At 38.9% G+C, this 21788-nt stretch overlaps 1 protein-coding gene across 1 annotated transcript in view; it reads right to left on the bottom strand.

Annotated features, from left to right (window-relative positions):
• Positions 1 to 1534: 1534 nt before the first annotated feature.
• LOC149208099 (pentatricopeptide repeat-containing protein At2g27610-like) overlaps positions 1535 to 21788 on the bottom strand; it is an 82044-nt gene continuing 61790 nt past the window's right edge. The window contains exons 3-5 of the mRNA XM_089398237.1: positions 2442 to 2555; positions 1891 to 2330; positions 1535 to 1650 (exon numbers count right to left, since the gene is read on the bottom strand). Of these exons, the coding sequence (XP_089254363.1) occupies positions 1535 to 1650; positions 1891 to 2330; positions 2442 to 2555 (670 nt within the window). The remainder of the gene's footprint in view (positions 1651 to 1890; positions 2331 to 2441; positions 2556 to 21788) is intronic.

Here is a 21788-nt window from a genome sequence, read left to right on the forward strand (position 1 = left end):
CAAAACCCAGCACTTGTACAGTACTCTCCTACAAAAGTAAAGCCCTCCTACTCAATGCATCCACCACCTTGTTGGCCTGCCTGCTGATGTGTTTCAACACAAAGGTGAAACTCTGCAAATATTCCACCCACTTGGCTTGTTTGTGATTCAGCTTGTGCTGTTGCATCACATACTGTAGTGTAGAATTATCCGAAAACAACACAAATTCGTTTCCCAGCAAATAGTGTCTCCAGTGCTTCAGTGCTTAGATGACAGCATAAAACTCCTTGTCGTAGGACTAATATTTCTACCTACTCTCATTTAACTTCTCGCTAAAAAATGCAACAGGTTTATCCTCCTAGTTGAGTACAGTTCCAATAGCCGTACCACTAGCATCACAGCGAACATGAAAGAGCTTTTTAAAATCTGGCAATCTCAAGATCGGTCTCTCTGTGATCTTCTTCTTTAATAGCTGAAAAATCCTTTCCACTACATCAGTCCATCGAAAAGGCTGACTGGCCTTTTTAATAGTGTCCAACATAGGTGCACAAATTTTGCTAAAATTTCTTATGAATTTCTGGTAAAAACTCGCCAGCCCATGAAAACTATGTACCTCAAATAAGCTTTTCGGGGATGGCCAATTGACTATCGCTGCAATCTTTTCCGGATCCATCTTCAGCTCATTTTCTACTATTACGAAGCCCAAATAAATCAACTCTTTTTGCAGAAAAGTACACTTTTTCAGATTTATCAGCAGCTTATTTTGCTGCAATTTTTCCAGCACTTTCCGAACATGTCGAAGGTGCTCCTCCCTTGTCCTGCTAAAAATTAGTATATCATCCAGGTAAACTATCACAAATTTTCCAATGTATTCTTTCAACATTTCATTCATTAACCGCATAAATGTACTGGGCGCATTGCTCAGTCCGAATGGCATAACCAGCCACTCATACAGTCCCTCGTTAGTCTTGAAGGTTGTCTTCCACTCATCCCCCTCTCGAATTCGGATCTGATGATACCCGCTCTTCAAATCTATCTTAGAAAAATATGCTGCCCCACTTAGGCAATCCATCATGTTGTCCATCTGTGGCAGTGGGAAACTGTACCGGATGGTGATTTTGTTGATGGCCCTCAAGTCTGTGCAGATCCACCACTCTCCTCCTTTCTTGGGAGCGAGAACCATTGGAACTGCGCAAGGGCTCAAAATCTCCCTTATCAATCCTTTGTCTAGCAGTTCCTGCACCTACTTTCTAATCTCCTCATTGTCCTTGGGGCTCATCCGATATGTTGCCTTATTCGGCAAACTTGCTCCGGGTATGAAGTCAATATGGTGACTTATGCTTCTTTTGGGGGGTAGTTTATCTAGCAAGTCATCTACCACTATATCCGTAAACTCCTACAACATCTGCTAAATTTCTGCGGGCAAATCTGTCACCTCTATATGCAACAGTATCGTTTTTGCTCTTCTTACAACTACATAACTCACCTCGCTATCCTCAACTTGTTTCAGAAACTGTTTTCCACTGACCAACATGCTCTTGGCTCACTTGTCCTTTCATGTTCCTTCCTCCTTGACGGGCACAAGCATGTGCTTGATTCCATCCTTGAAAAACTTATAGCAGTTTCTCATTCCATCATGTACCACCTTTCTGTCGTACTGCCATGGCCTGCCTAGCAGTATGTGACATACATCCATCGGCATTATGTCACAAATAACCTTATCCTTATATCTGCCTATTTGAAACTCCATCTCGCATTGCTCATCTACCAGTGACTGATGGCCTTTTTGCAGCCATGAAACTTTGTAAGGGGTGGGATGTTTCAACTGCTTCAATTCCAACTTTTCCACCATCTTTGTGGCCACTAAATTATCTGTACTACCACTGTCAATAATTAGCTTACAACACTTACCGTGTGACTTACAAACCACTCGAAACAAAGCTTTCCGCTGCATTTGCTCAGTGGTTTCTTTGGTTGGTTTCAACAACACCTTGTTCAAAACTAGGGCTTCCCTTGTTTCTAAAGCATTTTCTGCTTCTTGGGGAGGCGCCTCTGCTTCTTTGGGTTGTGCAACATACGCACCCCTCTGTCCAGCTTGGTCTGCCTCAGGACACTCAAATGATCTATGCCCCCACTTATGACACCTATAACATTGATAACCAACTCCTCTACCTCGGCCATTTCCCTTGCCTTGCTGATATGGCCTACCTCCTCTTATGTTGTCCCCTTTTTCCACCAGTCCAGAAGCTTTAGAACTGCTGCCTTCCTCATTACTGCTAGCAGTTCGCCCTCTGCCATAGGACTGGCCTCTTCCTCTGCCGGTTCCTCGTCCTCTCCTGGCATTCTGCTTTCTAGTAATTTTCTCTTCAGCTTTCATATCACTCTAATACGCTTCTTAAATGTTCTTTGGAGACAACATACTAATTTAATCTAAAATTTCTAGCCTTAAACCATTTACATACCTGGTTGTCTTCTCTGGAGTATCCTCTGTATAACCGGCCCTTAGATTCACTCGATAAAACTCTTCAGTGTACTCCCTTACTATCATCCCTTTCTGTTTCAGATTCTGCACTTGCCTGTGTAGTGCAATCTGATAATCTTTCAGCAAAATTTGCCCTTCAACTTGGCCATCATCCTTGACCAGTTTTTGATTGGCAGCTTGTTCAATCTCCTTCTCTTTGTTTGGACACTGTCCCACCACAGGGTTGCATGTCCCTTCAACTTTGTTGCAACGAACTTAACTTGGTGGTCTTCACCAACCTCCTCACACTCGAAATACTTATCCAGCTCACTGATCCAGTCCAACAGAACCTCTGTGGACAGGTTGCTGTCATAATTTGGGAGTTCTGGTTTGGGTTTACTAATTGCCATTAAGACCGATCTCAACAGTCTCATTTCTAGGCCCTCTCCATCTGATCCATCTGTTGTCACCTCAACTTCCTCTTCTCTATCATCGCCTACCTCTGGATCTCTTCTTCTCCCTGCCTCAACTACCTCCAAACGGGCAGTAAGAATCCTAATCTCCTCTCTCAATCCTCCTCTGTTATTCTTCAAACACCTCTGCCACGACCTCGCCTTCCTACCTTCATTTCTCTAACTGACTTTAAAAATATTCTGCTCTGATACCACTATGATGGGACCCAGCCCATGCTCCAATGTATAACTTAAAACTAAGTCTGTCCGGCGTTATTGATTAATCTGGATTTGGTTTATGATTAGGCTTTTAATCATTGTTTTAATCAATGGATATTTTCTGTGGTGGTTGCAATCATTTATTGTGGAGTGTAAATATGAGAGCTGACCTGTCCTGCCTTGATCCTCGTTTCCCACTTGTTCATTACGGCAAAACCCTTTGGCATTTTGTCATTTCGACATTTCTGTTCTGCTATGAGAGCTCCGCGAGGGTTTCTATGGTGATGATCTGTTTTGGTTCTGTCTACAAATGAATGTTGAACTACAAGCTTGCCTGTGTTGTTGGCGACTATGTTCTCTGCTGTGTGGTCCTTTCACGCATTCTGGAGGTTGGTTTATTTGCTGTTCTTGGCACAATTTGGTTATTTCATATGCTCGAACATGGAATCGGTCACTGGTTGGTTCAGTTTGGTTTCCAACCATTACTGTCCTGCTATTTGTTACTTTGCTACAGCTCTGCTTCTAAATTATTTTTTTGTTACTGTCCTCGTAGGCTCAGGTTACAGGCACGATGGCTCACTCTACTATGACTTCTCAGGTAATTCATCTTTCCATGCTTTACTTCTGTCTTTTCTTGGTTCAAATGCTAACAATGTTTACTCCTTTTGCCTAAGGTAATTTTCCATGTTTTGTGGCTCTGTGGCATGCGGTTTCTTGTTCAAACACACTCCCAGGTAAGGTTTTTTTCTCCCCTTGCTTGAACTATATCTCTATTCGTTTTTCTTTTATGCATGGTTTGATTGACAGTGGCCTGTTCTGAAGGTTTCGACCTCGGGTATGGATGGCTTCAACGCTTTGGTTCCCAAACCCTTTGGTGCTTTTCTGGTAGGCTTTGTTCCTGTAGACTTGTAGGGTTGTAACTAGGGTTTATAATTTCTGGTAGCCGCGCCTCAGCGTTCGTTTGCTTAGCTCTTGTTTGTGTCGTTATACGACCAAGGCTCACCCCTGTTACGGTTCCAGTTTTGTAATTCGTTTTGGCTGATACTTTAGTTGGATATGAGGGCTTGTTCGATGTCAAACACTTGACTAGGATATGCTATGTCTCTTGGTCGTTGTTTCCTCTATTGATTCTGACAATGTAATACTGGACTTTTATGAAATAACAATCATATATTTTTCTGTTTCGTTGGAAATGAAAAGAAATGGTATATAATAGATTGTAACGAATTACCTCTGTTTGGGGTTTGTCCAATCAATATTCAGGTTCTGATTTTCTCGTTCAATTGGTTTTCTGTGTTGATTTTCTTCTGGCCATGAGCTTGTTCACGATTTGTCCGTTCTGGTCTTGAAAACTTGTATGCGTTCGACAATACTCTGTTCCTTAAGAGAGGGAAAATATAAAACTGTATGCCTGCACTTTGTTTGTCATTTCTGAATCATTTAATAATTGAGAAATATAGTTACACAGTATGAAGACAATAGTACAGATGGATGGATGTTAAATTTGTTCTCTGTCTTTTTTATTACTTGTATGCAAAAATGCTGAACCCTCTCAATGATTTTCGATGTTACATTTATGTTCTTTGTCTACAGTTAATTGAACTGTGTAGTTACTTTTTCAGTTGTAAGCCTTATAGTTACGTAACTATTCCAGTATTCGGTTCTGCCTATATGGCAAGATTTTACATTGGACACATTTGTCTTTTTCCTTTAAAATGACAGGACAATTATTAATCTACTGTTGATTAAAGACAAACAAATAAATGACCCTAACCGACCAAACTACCCTTGACTAATACTGAGATTAAAAATAAAAACAAAGTCCTACATCCTACTTTGACAAACTGAACATAAAGAAAACCAATATGCTAATATAACTCTCCACCCTGGCAGAGACCAACACCCGGTCACGGTGCCCTAGCTGGATGCTCCTGCATCAATTATTCTCTCTTTGGAATGTGGATCTAAGGAGATATTCTCTCCTTTGTTTATGGATCTCAAAAAGTTGTAAATTCTCTTTTGTACTCTTTGTTTTTTTTGGGGGGGGGGGGGGGGGGTTGAGTTTTGCTAGAGAGCTTGAGAGAGTTTTTGGAGAAGTTTTGAGAGCTTCATGTTGAGAAAGCTTTTGTGAGCTTGGAGAGCTCAAGAGGTATTTTGGAGGAATTATTTGTATGTACAAATATTGAAGTCTTTTGATAGTAGAAGACAACTCTAGGTTTGGCCACCCTTTTTTATAGAGCATTGTACAAATTCCTCTTTGAAGAAAGACAATAAAAGTGATTCAACCTTTGGAGGCGAATTCGAAGATGTAGCCTAGTGGAGGGGGTGAATTATGTTGTCATCTTGGTTTTGATGATGTTATTTGTTCATGCTTGACTATGTTGTTTTATATGTGGTTTTAAGTTACAATATTATGATGAAATTTGCATGTTTATGGATAAAATTGTAACTTAAATTAATAATTATTTACAATCAAGTGAAAGTATATTATTGCAAGTTTTATGTAGTCTCAATTTTTTAGATGACTTGGTATCAGATCATGGTTCACAAATCTGTAGGGATTGTGGTAAGTCATGGGGAAATATTTGAAACAAGCATGGCTTCATGAACTTGAAGAGATCAATCAGACTATTCAAGCAGAGAATACAAAGTTAAGAAGATTTCTTCAAAGCTTGGAAGAGGAGAAACAAGAATTGAAGAATCATGGAGAATTCCTCGCAGACATTATACAAGAATTACAACTTGAGCTACAAGCTAAGGAGGAGTTGTTGGCTAAGCATCAACAAGAGTCAAGTACAGGAAGTCCCTCCAAGATAGAAGGTGACAAAATCTATACATTTTGTCCACATGATGAGGGTGATGTTTTGAATCTTTCATCAACAACAAATTCCAATGAGCTGAAAGAAGAACTATCAAGAATCCAAGGAGGATACCTCAAGAATCAAAAAATATTATATGAGCATGTTTGTTCCTCACTTGAAAAAATGAGGTAAGTGGTAATCATTTACATTCAATCTCATTACTTGAAAATAATGGTTTAATTTCTTTTGCAACCTTAGAAACATACCAAGGGATTAGGTATGAAGCTCTTGACCAATATGAGGTAAAGGGAGGAGGACCAATATGGGGTAAAGGGAGGAGGACTTGGAGTAAATGTCCAAAGAATTATCAGTGGAAGTAAAAGAAAGATCTGGCTTCGAAGGTCTGGGCTATGGTGAAATAGGAGAATGTTCCAAAAAAAAAATGCAAAATAAAGTATTATTCCAGTAAAAATACATCAAAACATAACAATATCAGCTCTTGTGTATCATTTTATTTTTACCAGAAAGGAAGACCTAATAAGCCATGTTGTTGGGATTTTCATCTAAAATTGAATCCACACGTGCTTAAATTATGAAAAGGTAACAAGAGAGTGAAGGGGTGAAGTAATTCAGATTCAGAAAATAACAATTTAGCTAAGAAGTCTCCAAGGTATAGTTCTAATGGTTTTCCAAACTTGTGGTGCTTTTTGCGGAAAGAATAATCACGGTTTTGCAAAATGTTGGAAATATAAAGTTTATGATCGAAAAATCAAGGCAAGAATAAGCAAACCACGACAAAAGGATCCTTCTCTTCGCGTAAATAAAGAGAAATGTATGGTTGTTAAATGCGGAAATATTCAACGTCATCGTCGTAAAATATGGAGAAATTTTTTTGTGCAATCCACCAAAGAAAACAGAATCTGCAAAAGAAGAACATTCAAATTCAATTAAAATTAGATCCTTTTAATTGGATGGGCATGAAATAGTTGGAATTTCTGCAACATTGAAACCTTTTTCTGGTTTCTTAAGTAATGGAGACATATGAGATCCAAATCTAGCGCATACACTCCAAATCAGTGAGGGAAATATTGTAGTCTTTACGTGAAAATTCCAGCCACCTCATTTAAAAAATTTCCGTGCATTTTAAATTATCGAACTTTTATTCAAATTTCTTCCTGCCTGACTTAGCCATTGATTGTCTATATATAAGCTCATTGTATTCATAATGGCGAAAATCCTTATTATTATTTTTTTCCTTCGTTGTTGCCCAAGCAACGCATGCTATGGGCATCTCCGTCATGATCTACAAGCTCTTTGAGGCACAGAATTATGCCAGCTTATAACTTAAACCTTAGGATTTTACTACCATATTTTTTCAGTAAGGATGTACTATAGTTTTGATTGGCATATACGTTGAAACAGGTTCACGAAGATCCCTGGAGGCAGCAACGATGGTGTGGGCGGTGACCACGGCTCGATAATGCTTACAATAAATTAAGTGTCAGTGGTTCCAAGCGTTGATGGTATGTGAACGGTCCACGTTAATGGGCCATGTCACAAATTATGGATCCTCATCAACGTGGAAACCATGAGAAGCATTGGACAGAGCTACGTTGACAGTCAACGATTTTGACCAATGTTAATCACAACCAATACGTAATACCTAGAAGGATTTGCTCCATGATTTGGGCATTCATTTTTGCCTCAGTAAGTAATTGTCGTGAGTAATTTTAGATTGGAATTGTTTTTAGTGGGATTTTTTTGGACTTTTTAGTGGCAAATTTGAGGTGAAATTTTGATTTGTGTTATTTAAACTAGTTTTTATTGTATATATAGATTCAGCACTCTGAAAATCTCTAGGGCACTTTGATTGTACAGGATTATTTATCAAATTTGTGATTTCAATAAATTCTTGGCAGATTTTAGAAAAATTTGACAAAAAAACCCACCGTAAAAACTTCCAAAAAAATCACATTAAAAACAACTCCCTTTCGGATTTAGTGGAGTCAGTGGAAGATTGTGCTGGCGATGCATGGAGCTGCATGCATTAATTCTTATTTTGCAGAGAATTTTTGACATTCGATGTCTCCATGCATTAATTCTTATTTTGCAGAGAATTTTTGACATTCCATGTATCTGATGCATTTACAGTGGATGGTTGTCTTTAGTTTGGGAAACGTGGATTTAGTGGCATGGGCCACGTAATGATGTGTCCATATGCCATAGTCAATACTATTAGTCCAATGATGGTTCTGCCCAAATAAAATGGACGAAGTTACGTTTCCCAGCCCACGTATCAACCACCAAACAGAGATCAATGGTATAATTCGTGCCATAGATATGACCCAGGCTCAGTAATAATATCACGGTATTGGTGGTTCAAGTCTTAATTGCATCCTTCATCGATTCATGCATGTTGTTGCATGCCACATATGTCGCAAGTCATTTTGGTGTAGCCACAATGGTGTAGCCACATGATATACATGACGGCGACCCCACCATACAGTGGATACGTTGTATAGCACCAGAATAGTTGGTTCCACATATTATGTCGACGGGATTGAACTGTAGATTTGGTCAGCGCCCATGGTTGTGAAGACCTGAGTATCCAAGGTTGCAAAATAGATGGAGGTAATGATCTGATCTCCATACTTAGTTTTCGAGAGCGGAATATTGGATACCTTCACCATGAAAGGATTTAATGCAGAGTAGCAAGGGGCCTACGTACCTTCGTGGAGAATCCCTCCATATGGAGTGCATTGAAAAAGAACCAAAAATCGAAGTTGCAGTTATCGTGTGGAGTAGATATACATTGATGAGTCTGCACTGGAGGGTTTTTGTTCTTGTTGCGAGGAACATTTGTTTTTCAGAACTCTCCAACAATTTATTGTTTCCACTCTGGAGCATAGAATGCAGCCTCTAGTTGCACCAAAACATGAGTGACGTGCATCGATGGATAAAATGGTTGTTGTTGCTACAAAGGAGTACATATTCTCTTAGCAGCGAGCAAATCTTGAAGAATTAATATGAAACTGTTATATTGACACCAAGGTAAGTTGATGCTCACGTATGTTTTAGGGTTGCCTATAGTGCTTCAACTTTATGTATTTGGCTTCAAAAGTGAAGCAACTAAGTTTCTGCTCTCACAATTTTTTGATGGGTAAGCGCTAATATGAGTACCCAACGTAAGGAAGTGTTGTGCGTGTTCGACCAGGTTTTCATGATAGAGAGGATGATTCATCGTTGGATGAGGTGGTTTATAAAGGCATTAGTATATTCAATCGAACACGATGATATTGCTCATATTTTTCTAGAGAAATTCAAGAGTGTATTGGTGTTTCTGTCACCGGAACTTCGAAGGAAATTTTACCATGGGTTTTGAAAGCAATAGCTATGCCTACTATTTCACTTAAGTAGGAGCACGTAGACTCTCAGGATAATTTGGTCCATATACAGCTGCAAATGTAGCAATGTAGCATAAATTAAAGGAAAGTTCCAAATTGGTTCAAATCCCATCACACCCTGTACCAATTATTTAAACCATTCAAATTGCCAAATTTTTGGAGGCTTTATCATGAATAATTTTGACAAGCCATTGAAGACCGAGATGTATGAATATGGTTAAATAAGTTGAGTTGCAATATGAGGAGGTTGCAAACAAAAGGCATAATTGTAGCTCTTATCTTGAGCGATTAAAGCAGAAAATGAATGTCCTAATGCGAATCATTTTGAATGCTTTAAGTTTTTGGTGGGGAGTTATGATCTAGGAGGATCTTTTCACAAGCTTCCAAAGAGTACCTTGCCAAAGAAGAGTTCAAGGGAAGATTGGTAAAGGTGGAATTATTTAAAATTTCATGAGCATAAAATGTTCAATGTGCTCATGTATTTTTCATTTAAATTGTAAAAAAGGAAATTGATTAAATGTGAGAATCCACCTCACAAACCATTTTCCTAATTTCAAGTGGGAGTTGAGATTTTCATGGGATTGTTTCCCTTAAAAATGTGGATAAGGTCCAAGTTTGTTGGAGTTGAGAGATTTTCTCCTTAAGAATCTCATAAGTTCCTATCTTTATGGATTAAGAGAGTTATTCTCTGATTTGTTTATGGATCTCAAAAAGTTTTAAATTATCTTTTGTACTCTTTGTTTTTGGGGGAGAGAGTTTTTCTAGAGAGAGCTTGAGAGATTTTTTGGAGAAGTTTTGAGATCTTCATGTTGAGAAAGCTTTTGTGAGCTTGGAGAGCTCAAGAGGTCTTTTGGAGGAACCATTTATATGTACAAATATTGAAGTCTTTTGATAGTAGAAGACAACTCTAGTTTTGGCCACCATTTTTGATAGAGCATTGTACAAATTCCTCTTTGAAGAAAGAAAATAAAAGTGATTCAACCTTTGGAGGCGAATATGGAGATGTATCCTAGTGGATGGGGTGAACTCCGTTATCATCTTGGTTTTGAGGATTCTCTTTGTTCATGCTTGACTATGTTGTTTTATATGTGGTTTTAAGTTACAAGATTATGATGAAATTTGCATGTTTATGGATAAAATTGTAACTTAAATTAATAAGTCTTTATAGTCAAGTGAAAGTATATTATTGCAAGTTTTATGTGCTCTCAAGTTGTCACATCATTCTGATTTAGGTCTTGCATCAAATTCAGAACCCGTGCCCCTATAACAACTGATTTCCCATCTAGGGTCTTCACAAAAATTTGGAAAGGAATATCTATTTCTAGATCGAGTTGGTGGCCCTTGCACACCGTTGATTTTGGTATTGGATCCCCCACCTTTAGTGCCTCCAGCCCTATATCAAACCCACTATCAAACTCTAAGAGATAGTAGGGTTTCTTAGAGATGTAGATATGGTTGTTGGAGATGCGAGATAGAAGACTCCCCTGCACAGGCAACTGCCATGCTGAGACAAACTCATCATTTTTTGGATATCTGCCAAGAATATCCAAGCAAAGGCATAACCCTTGGTATTTGTAGTCTCAAAATTCTGCTACAATCATGAGACTAAGACATGAATCTAGTGCAAGTACCTTCATGGACTTTTTACTCAAATAATTCCATGGCTCTCCAAACAAAAACCACGGTGGCCTGATTCCTTGTACCATCAGGCTTGTGATTGTAGGGGACCAGATCTAGATGCCCTCGCTACCTTCTCCAAAGATCTTTAGGGTCACTGTCATCGATGGTGATCAATTTGGCAATAATAGAGTTCAAAACCCTAGTGCCACCCCATATCTCCATTGCTCTAAATATGAATACATGTTTAACTCATGTATTAATTATTTTTATAATTAATAATAATAATTTAAATAAAAGTATAATTTAGTTGATTTTTATGATTTCTTTAAATCTAAGAAATGTGAGATATATCACAGGGTAAGTGTTTTGATTGCTCCACGAGGTGCTCTCTAGCCTATTGAAAAATCCAAGTGGTAATATTTCTGAACTAATGGTAATTATTTGTGAATTTATTTGAGCATATTTAATTCATTTTCTTCATCAAATAATTATACTTCAGAAATCTAACAGATAACAATGACAAGAAAGTAGAGATCACATAGCACAATAACAAGAGTCACCATAGTTTAGGTCAGGTAATCTTTTGTTATTCTTCTAAAATTTTCACACTGTATCTTGTATCTGTGATGCATTCTTCTCTACTATGGCATGTCCGACGTGATTATAATAGTCAGTTGACTTATAATGAATTAATTCTGATCAACTCGATCTAGATCTAATCGATATTCAAGACAGACAATTTGGCCTCATCCAGTAATAATTTACTCCAAAATTTCTAAGCAGATGAAGGAGATTATATTCAGCCCAGATTATAGAAAATATTAAGATTTTGTTTGCACATGGGTTTACTAATTGTGACCCTCTTGAATGGACACCGAGACTTCAAAGAATGATATTAATCTTTCCCAAATTATAGCTCTACTAATCAAAATTTTACCTTTGGCTTAATAATGGACACAAAACGAAACCCAAATCTGTCACCTGAAGGATGTTTGATGACTTTATCTAGGACCCCAGTAATAAGCTTAGGATACTTTGATAAAATTATAATGATATTGAAGATTTGAGGAAGAAGATTACTTATTTTTTTTGAAACCTTAATCTACTTCCTTGAGAGAAAAATTCAGTAGACTAAGATCTTCAACTTCCTTGGATTAGATACTCCAATAACATGTTGAAAAACCAAGTACAAGATGTACAAGCAATATTTATAAACTATTATTTGTGAGCTTATTAGATCTTCCTTACAATTTATTCTTCTTCATCAAGTAATTATACTTCAGAAATTCAACCAATAGTAGTTTAGAGAAAGAAGATATCACAATGAACAATACCAAGAGACATCAATGTTTAGGTCATAGAACAGGGAAAAACCCCATGAAGGGAAAAACCCAACCAAGTCTTTTCTTAGAGAGATCCTTCAATAGTGTAACACCCTCCTCCCACATCTACCCAAGTATCCAGCCAACTAGGGTAAACATGTGACGAGAGGCTACTATGATATAATTCAACCTTCAATGTGACCTTAAGGAAATGGAATCGACATAAACACCTCTAACAAACCTTCCACATCAGCTACAGGGCCCCTCAGAAACATCACAACACTTCTGGTAGCCAACCCTTGGGTCCCACTGAGGATTTAGACCTCTTGACCTCTCGATGCTCCCAGGTTATGGGCCTGAAAACATCCAGGAGGCTCTAGATTCTCTCATGACAAGGCATGCCAACATATAGGGACTATTTTTCTCAGAGTTATGCTAGTGTCCCTTGGATTTGAGCCACTTTTTCAGGTCCAAAGCCTAGGTCACTACCCAGAATTCCATGAAACTTCTAGAAATGAAAAGTAACATAAAAAAAATGATACAGATGAAAATACTTGAACAATCCCTTAACTGGACCCCTACTCACCAAGAAAAGCATTTCGTCAAACATATCACAAATATGTAATCTATAGGTGTAAATAATAGATCTAAGCATAAGGTTCTCATACTCATTTAAGAATCGCTAAGAAGCATTGATGCCTCAACACATTAGCTGCAATTTCATCCATTAGGTCATATATACATTATTCATTCATTTACAAGTAAAAACATGATGAGATCCATACATATCAACCTTCATAAAACATATACATCAGCAGAATAATAGCAATAGAAATGCCAAGGAAATCATAGCCATATGATCCACATATAAACCAATATAATACTCATATAAATACAAGGAGAAATAACCTCATATTGATGATGCAAAATCCAAACCCGGGATGGGACTACCACATTCCACCTAACCGTAGAATGGTTGACCCAAATCTCTCTTCACTCATTCACCCCTATGCCATATTACAAGAATGAATGTGGGATCTCATAAAACACATCAATCTAAAACCATCCAGGGCTTCCAGAGGACAAGCACCTCAACCCATCAACCAGTGATTCTACCTCACGGTTGGACATCTCAAAACCATCATCTAATCAGTCTCTATCTAAGCCTTCCAGGGCTCTAGAGAATTTTTTTTCCAACCAAGGCTCTACGACTAGTAACTCAACCCATGACTTATACTAGGCTCTAGAATTTTTATCCAACCGAGGTTCCAGGACTAGTAACTCAACCCACCTAGGGCTCCAAAGCGTTTGTCCAACCAAGGCTCTAGGACTAGTAACTCAACCCAAGTTGTTACAGAGCTCTAGATAATTTGTCCAACCAAGGCTCCAGGAACTAGTAACTCAACCCAATCTAATGAAACATGAGAACCAACCAAAACAAAACAAGGAATTAAATCCACAATCACCATGGCTATCTAGGAAATGGAAAGGCCAGGAAAATCCATTGTCAATCCAAGCAATCTTCCATGCTAGTGATAGATCATGACCAATAAACCACATGCATATGCCATGCATGCCAAAAATAATGAGGAAAACATACATGCAACTCGGTACCTACAAGAAAAACCCATTGTAGTTGTTGATCCTGATGTCCTATTGCGCTTTCTTGGCTTCCTTTTCTTTATTTCTCCAAAACTCCAAGTATGCCACACCCTCCAAGGGTGCTCCAAGAAAACTCTAAGTGTCCAAGAGTGAGAGGTAGAGAATAATGAGAGAGCTCCAAAAAATGAACTGACAAGAAAGGTTACCCACTGATCCTCAGAAGCCTTTTTTATCAATGAGGCCTCTATTTTCTTCATTTTCCATTATTTTCCTTTATTTTTCTCCTCACATGCAACATATGACCTTTTACCTTCCTTTTCTCCTAATTTCCATTATTTTCATAAATAAATTACCAATAATGTCATTTTTCCTTTGCAAATTTCCTTAGCCATTAATAAACCAATGAACACCCACGCTAGGATGTCTTTCCCAACATTCATCTTGGAATAAGTGTCCCATCAACCGTGACTATTATTTTTCCTTTTATTAAATTTTATTACATAGAATTTCCACCAAGGCTATTACAGAACCCTCCCCCTTGGGGGAACACCATCCTCGGTGTTCAACAACACCTATAAATGCAAGACTATTGTAAGAAAAGCATATTTCTCATGGATCTTTATAACTTATCTCATTGCAGTATTTATAATGATCAACTTGTTGACAACATAAAAAGTATAACACCATAATGGCGTGGCACCCATACCACTTATTGAAGCTTTATAACATAGCTCATGGCAGTATTTACATCCATATACATATGTACATATACCAAGCATCACTAAACATGTACGAAAACATATACCAAAGACGTATACCAAAAATGCTTTGCTTGAATCGGCAAACAATGAAGGATACATAACCGGCATCTGATCCGTCATCTCCCATGTAGCTTCATCAGGCCCAAAGTGCTTCCATTGCACCTTAACCTGCTCAATTGCTTGGTTCTGGAGCATTAGCACCTTTTTCTGCAATATACACTGAGGCTCTAGCTGGAATTCTCCATCTGGTTCCACCTGCAATATATACCAGTTAATCACATGATCAACATATTTAATATACTTCTTAAGCAATGACACATAGAAAACATCATGGAATTTCATTGTCGGAGGCAATGCAATTTGATAGACTACTGGCTCGATCCTCTCAATAATACTAAATGGTCCACAAAACCATGGTGCTAGCTTGGCATATGATCTAATCCGCAAGGATCACTTCTTTGGTTTGATGCACAAGTACACATGTTACCCAACCTAGAACTCCTTGAACAACTTGTTTTGATTTGCATAGCTCTTTTTCCTATCCTGTGTTGCCTTTATATTCTTCTTTATAACCTATATTTCTTATTTCATTTCTACCAACATGTCTGGTCCAATCAACACCCTATTAACTGGATCACTCCAACTAATGGGAGTATTGCAATTGTGCCTATACAATGCCTCAAACGGACTCATCTTCAAATATTCCTGATAACCATTGTTGTAAGAGAACTATACCAGCAAAAGGTACTCTTCCCGCTTTCATTGATGATGCATTACATACATTCTTAACATGCCCTCCAACATCCTGTTGACCCTCTCTGTCTTTCCATCTTTCTGTGGATGATAAGTTGTACTGAAGGCCAACTTTATGCCCAAACCTGCAAACAACTCCTTCCAAAACTTGGTAGTGAAATTTCCATCCTTGTCTGACATAATATTCTTCGGAACACCATGAAATATGACCACATCTCTAATTAATACCTGTGCCACATCGCTAGCTAAGAATACTTCACTGGAATGAAGTGTGAAACCTTTGTCAACCTGTCCACAACAACCATGATGGAATCATGTTTTCTCACTATCCTCGGAAAATCTATGATAAAGTCCATGGAAATGACCTCCCATTTCCATTCTGGAATCACAATTGCTTGTAGTAGTCCACCTAGATGTTTACACTTTGCCTTCACATGATGACAATTGAAACACATAGCCAAAAATTCTTCCACATCCTTCTTCAAATTTGGCCAATAATAAAATATCTTCACTGCAGTCAATGTCTTCTAATAGCCTGGGTGACCTAAATACGGTTTCGCATGAAATTCCCTCAAGATCACCTTCTTTATATCACTATTGTCTGGCACATATATCATGTCCATGAATCTAATCGATCCATTTATTGTAAGGAAATATTCTAATCCTGTGAACCTGTACTTGCACCTGTACCTATGCCACTACCTGTACTTGTACATGTGCCACCACCTGTACCTATACTTGTACCTATACTCTGCGGCAACCTGTGCACAATCTCCATATACCTGACATGCTTGTAAGATCCTATCCTATAAGTTTTTCCCATAGGAGCTCATAGTCGCTAAGTGATTTACCAGTATCCACCTACTAAGGGCATCTGCCACCCTATTCTCGTTACCTTTGATATACCTGATCTCAAAATCGAACTCACTGATTGTGGCCAACCACTGAGCTCGCCTACCATTCAGGTTTGGTTGGTCAAATAGATACTGCAAACCACTGTGATCACTCATCAACACAAACCTCCTACCCAGAAGATAGTGCCTCCACATGTTCAATTCTTGTATGCAGATTGTTTCCAACTCAAGATCATGTGTGGGTAGTTCTACTCATTCTCATTCAGTTTTCGTGACTCATAACATACCACCTATTCATCCTGCTTAAGGACTCCACCAAGTTGTTTCTTACAAGCATTTGTGCATGCTACAAACTCTTTGTCCAGATCTATGATCTTTAACACTGCTACTTGTGTCAACAACTGCTCGAGCTACTTAAAGCTAGCCTCACACTCCTCTATCCATTCAAAATTCTTACCCTTTCTCTACAATGATGTGTTATGATAAGCAATTTTTGAGAAGTTCCTCATGAACCTCTAGTAATAACCTGCCAATAGCATGAAGGATATCACCTCATCTACATTTCTAGTAGTTATCCACTCCATGATTGCCCTTATCTTTTTTTTATCTATTGCAATTCCCTCCTTCAAGAAAACATGTCGCAAATAGTGTACCTCAGCCTGAAATAAATTGCACTTGTTGAGCTTAGAATACAATTGATGCTCTCTCAACAACCTCAACACTGCTGCTAAATTATCAACATGCGCTTCCTCATTTTTATAATATACCAATATGTCATCAATGAACATAATAACAAACTTATCCAAATATGGATGCAACACATTATTCATGAAGCACATAAATGTAGTTGGAGCATTAGTTAAACCAAATGGAACTACAACAAACTCATAATGCCCATACCTGGTCCTAAAATTTGTCTTGTAAATGTCCTCCTCTTTGATGTGTACCTGTTGATATCTGGATCTCAGGTCAATCTTCGATAACAATGTTTCTCCCTTCAACTGATCAAACAAGTCATCAATCCTTGGTAATGGATACTTGTTCTTGATGGTCACTTTGTTCAACTGCCTGCAGTCAATGCATGATCTAGGAGTGTCATCCTTCTTCTTCATAAATAGTACCAGTGTTCCCCATGGTGATACACTTGGCCTAATGTATCCCTTGTCCAGCATTTTCTTCAATTGCAGCTTCGACTCTATCAACTCATGTGTATTAATCCTATAAGGTGCCTTTGATGTTGGAGCTGCCCCTGGCACCAACTTAATGGAAACATCTACCTCCCTGTGAGGTGGAAACTCTAAAATATCCTCAAGAAATACATCCTGGAACTTCTGTAGAACTGGGTACCTGCTCAAAACATATTCATCCTCAAACTCCTTACCTTTGTCACTAGAAATGTGCATTGCGAATAACAATCATCATTTCCTGTGACTACACTTTTCCTACATAGCTATCACCATTCTAACTGATGTTTCTTTCTTCTTACCTTGCAAAAATATTTGTTCCCCATTATCATCCAGGCACTCAATAGCTTTCTCATAACAATCCACCTTGGTTCTATGAAGGTATAACCAATCCATGCCCAACAACATATTGTATGATCCCAACGGTAATACATTCAAATGTGTTGTGGTAGGCATACCATTCAAATCAAATGCACAAGCTCTTACCCAATGATGAACTTACTTATTTGTACCTATAGCCAACTGCACTAACCAAGATTCTGCATGCAAATCCTTACTCAAACCACATTTATCCACCACGTCAGGACTAACATAGCTATAATTAGATCCAGGGTCAATCAAAATAGAAATAACTTGATCACAAAGCTTACCATCCATCTCAATGATAGATGCCTGATGGTCTTCTTGTTTATTATCCAATGCTACATAAATACAAGGAACTCTCTAACCAACATCCCCAACAGTTAGTGCCTCATGCACACTATATATCTAAGGCCTAACCCCCTGATACTATGGACAATATCTCTTGTGATGATCCCCTCCACAAGTCCAACACTGCATGGGTTCCTTATTCTGCTCCCCTATTCGAATTCCAAGTCCCCTGTCAGATGCATTGAACTTCTTAGGTAGTGAAACATTCTCTTCATTACCTAAATCTTGAGGTCTTACTCGCTTCTTATCCCGTTTTCCTTTGTTCTTTGCATTGTCTTTCTAGTCTGGCTTAGTCTTAGACTTGCACTTCAATTGTTCATAGCAATGCTTTAGCTTTCGAATGGCCTCCTCCAACGATCTAGGCTCATCGAACTCAATCCCATGTTTGAATGCCATCGGTAACCCACTAGTGAATCTATGAATCTTGGCCTTCTCGTCCTTGAGGTAAGGCGCATACCTCAATAGCTCCAAGAACTTGTTAGTGTACTCCTCATCTACCATAGATCTCATCTTTGACTCATACAATTATGTTTCTCGGTCATCAAAGTATATCTCTGATAGGTAATTCTTCTTGAATAGCTACTCAAACTCATTCTAAGTCAAGTCCTCTTCATGTATACATCTAACATTCTTCATGTCTTCCCACCAAATGTCTTCTTTACCTCTGAGACTAAATGTAACTATTTTGGTTTTCATGTTGTCTGAATAATCATGCAACCTAAAGAACTTCCTTATGGCAAGCAACCATTCCTTTGCATCCTGTGATTTCCTCATCTCTCCATCAAATGTAGGTGCCTTTCCTTTCTTAAACTCATCCAGAAAATACCCCCTATCACTCCTCCTATAAGGATGATAATGATGGCAATCATCACGCCTGTCAGAACCAGAACTAGAATAGTACCTGTATCTATCACCCCTCCTATCTGGAGTATCCAACAATCTTCCACCTCTAACCGTGTCATATTTATATGACCTGTGACCACCATGCGACCTACTTCCATATGCCCCATTATTTTTTCCTCCTTCTCATGGTTGATCTAAAGTGGTCCATGTCACTACAATTCTGACAAACTTTGAAGTATCACTACATTTACCTCTGCAAGTTTCTCCTGTGCCTGTATGATTCGATCATTGTCTCCCTTAGAACTCCTTATTTATTCCTTTAAGCTTATCAGTGTATCTGTAAAATCGGAAGAATGCCCAACACCATGTTCCTCATCTGATCCATAGGGAGAGTCTTTGTAGTCTACCATCTTTCTATCCATTTTGATATTTTTCCTGCAAGGTATATCATGTCAGGTAACCAAATCACAATAAACCCTATGTACCCTATTATAGTTCGGGGAGGATACCTCACCTGCAAGATCAACAAATCAGCGTGATACATGTATAACATACTCATGACATCAAATAGAAACATAACACATAAGCATATAACCATGTACCCATCATTCTAGCTAGAGTCTAGCCATCAATGCATCACCATATCAACTACACATACCATGACCTCATGCATGACAACAACCACTAGATCATTGTGCACTTGACCACATGTGAACATTAGCGTGCATAAGCAATGCATAATCAACCATACACTCATAACGACACACTCCACAACAACACCATCAACTTCCCATGGAGACACCACTACAACCATGACCCATACCATACAAATGCAACAAGAACATGGTCCTACAACACAATAAACATGTATGCAATCGACATGAATGCATGACCAACACACAACCCATCTAGTCCGAGGGGTGAACCATGCTCTGATACCACTCTGTAACACCCTCCTCCCACCTACCCAATTTACCAACCAAACACATTAAACATGTGATGAGAGGCTACTATTGTTGGGAATACTGGGGGGGGTGAATCAGTGTTTCTTACAATTCTTTTCAATTGTTATAGTGATTCCCAAAAGCATATATATATTTGTATATGTATACACAGACCACAAAAATCAACAGCTGGAATTAATGCTTTTATTAAAGAAATGCAAAACAGTGCAATGAAATAAATACAATATTAATATATATCTAATTGTGAACAATTGCCAAATTCCAACTTGGACTTCAGTGAGGCTCCAACATCCAAAGCACCAACTTTGTTTTGCCAAGACACCAATCTTGGACTTAGGAGTACCAACTCCCAAGGACTTCAATCCTGTTCAATTCTGAGGCTCCAACCTCTTTGGTATACACTGGTGTGCTGCTGCACTCTTTTCAACTTCCACTGCTTCTGCTGCCCCCTTTGCCTCTACTGCTTCCACTATCTCATACTCAGGTTATACCATACACCAACGAAAACATCAATTCTCTGTTTTTGCTGCTTTTATACATTCCATGCCTCTGTCCATTCATTTCCTCTTTCTCGCTGGCTCTTTGGCTTCCATTCTCCGCAGGCTCTTCGTCTTCCTCAACGCTTGATTACCCTGTCAGTTACCTCCTCTCTTGCTTGCTTCTTCGGCTTCCCGGACTTCAGTTCCCTCTGTCTATCCAACCGTTCCAATATTCACAGGATACATATATCAAAATTGTAACAACACTCCTGTTTTGCTCATGATTGCAGGCATACACTGGAGCCGCCTCATTTAATACACAACCACATCTTATCCCAATCATAATCGCCATGATTCGGTCTCCCGCACTATCGGGACTATTCCTTACAATATTTTTGCCTCAGAACCCAGCTCACGACATTTTTGAGTTACATAGGAAATATATGAAAAAACAGGCGAAAAAGCGCTAAAGGGCGGACTTCAAGGATCATAGCACTCGTATCTATAATGTATCGGGTCCGCAGCATTCATCGCAATCGGCGATCGCAAAGGGTCGATGGCCGATGGGCCGATCCTCCTATGGACGCGATATTCCATTGAATCATATTGTATATGCCTGTCAGGTCCACTGCTCCTATCGCTATCGGCGATCGCAACATGACTGTAGTCACCAATGGCCGATGGCCGATGCGATGGACCGGATGCGATATGGTATTAGACCATAATTTATATGCCCGTCGGGTCCGCATATATTGTCGCAATCGGAGGTAGGGCCTTTACCACTCCTGATACCCGCTCCGAAATGCCGGATGCGATATATTATAGACTGTTTTTAATGAGTCCATCGGGTCCATGCCTCTATCACAATCGGCATATTATAGCGTCATCCCTTATGTCTTGCGATCACTATGGATGCGATATGATATTAAGCCACAGTCTATATTCCCGTCGAGTCCGTAGCCTTATCGCAATCGGTGATCGGGAGAGTGTCATGCCTTTGTGTATTGTTGCGATGGGTGGATGCGATATAGCATTCAACCATAACATAATTCTGCATCAGATCCGCATTATTATCGCAATCGGAGGTTTCAATGGTGGCACATAGCTGAACCACCGATTAGCGATGTCGCCAATATACATATATATGCCTTTATATATAAACTTCTCCGCCGATAGTGTGTTTGTAATATGTGCCCGCCGATAGTTGTGAATGCACATATATATGGTTTTTAACCGCCGATAATGTTAAAGCATGCATACATGGGTTTTACAAGCCCGATAACATATCTATATGAGTTCTGCTCCCGATGGCTCCCGATAGGCTCCCGATAGCTATGTATGCTCCCGATATCTGTTGCTCTGATGGCTGTGTAGCTCC

Source organism: Pinus tabuliformis, chromosome 1_2, assembly GCF_031772625.1.
Source record: "Pinus tabuliformis cultivar Carrire ecotype Pingquan chromosome 1_2, CPIR1, whole genome shotgun sequence".
Lineage (NCBI taxonomy): Eukaryota > Viridiplantae > Streptophyta > Pinopsida > Pinales > Pinaceae > Pinus > Pinus tabuliformis.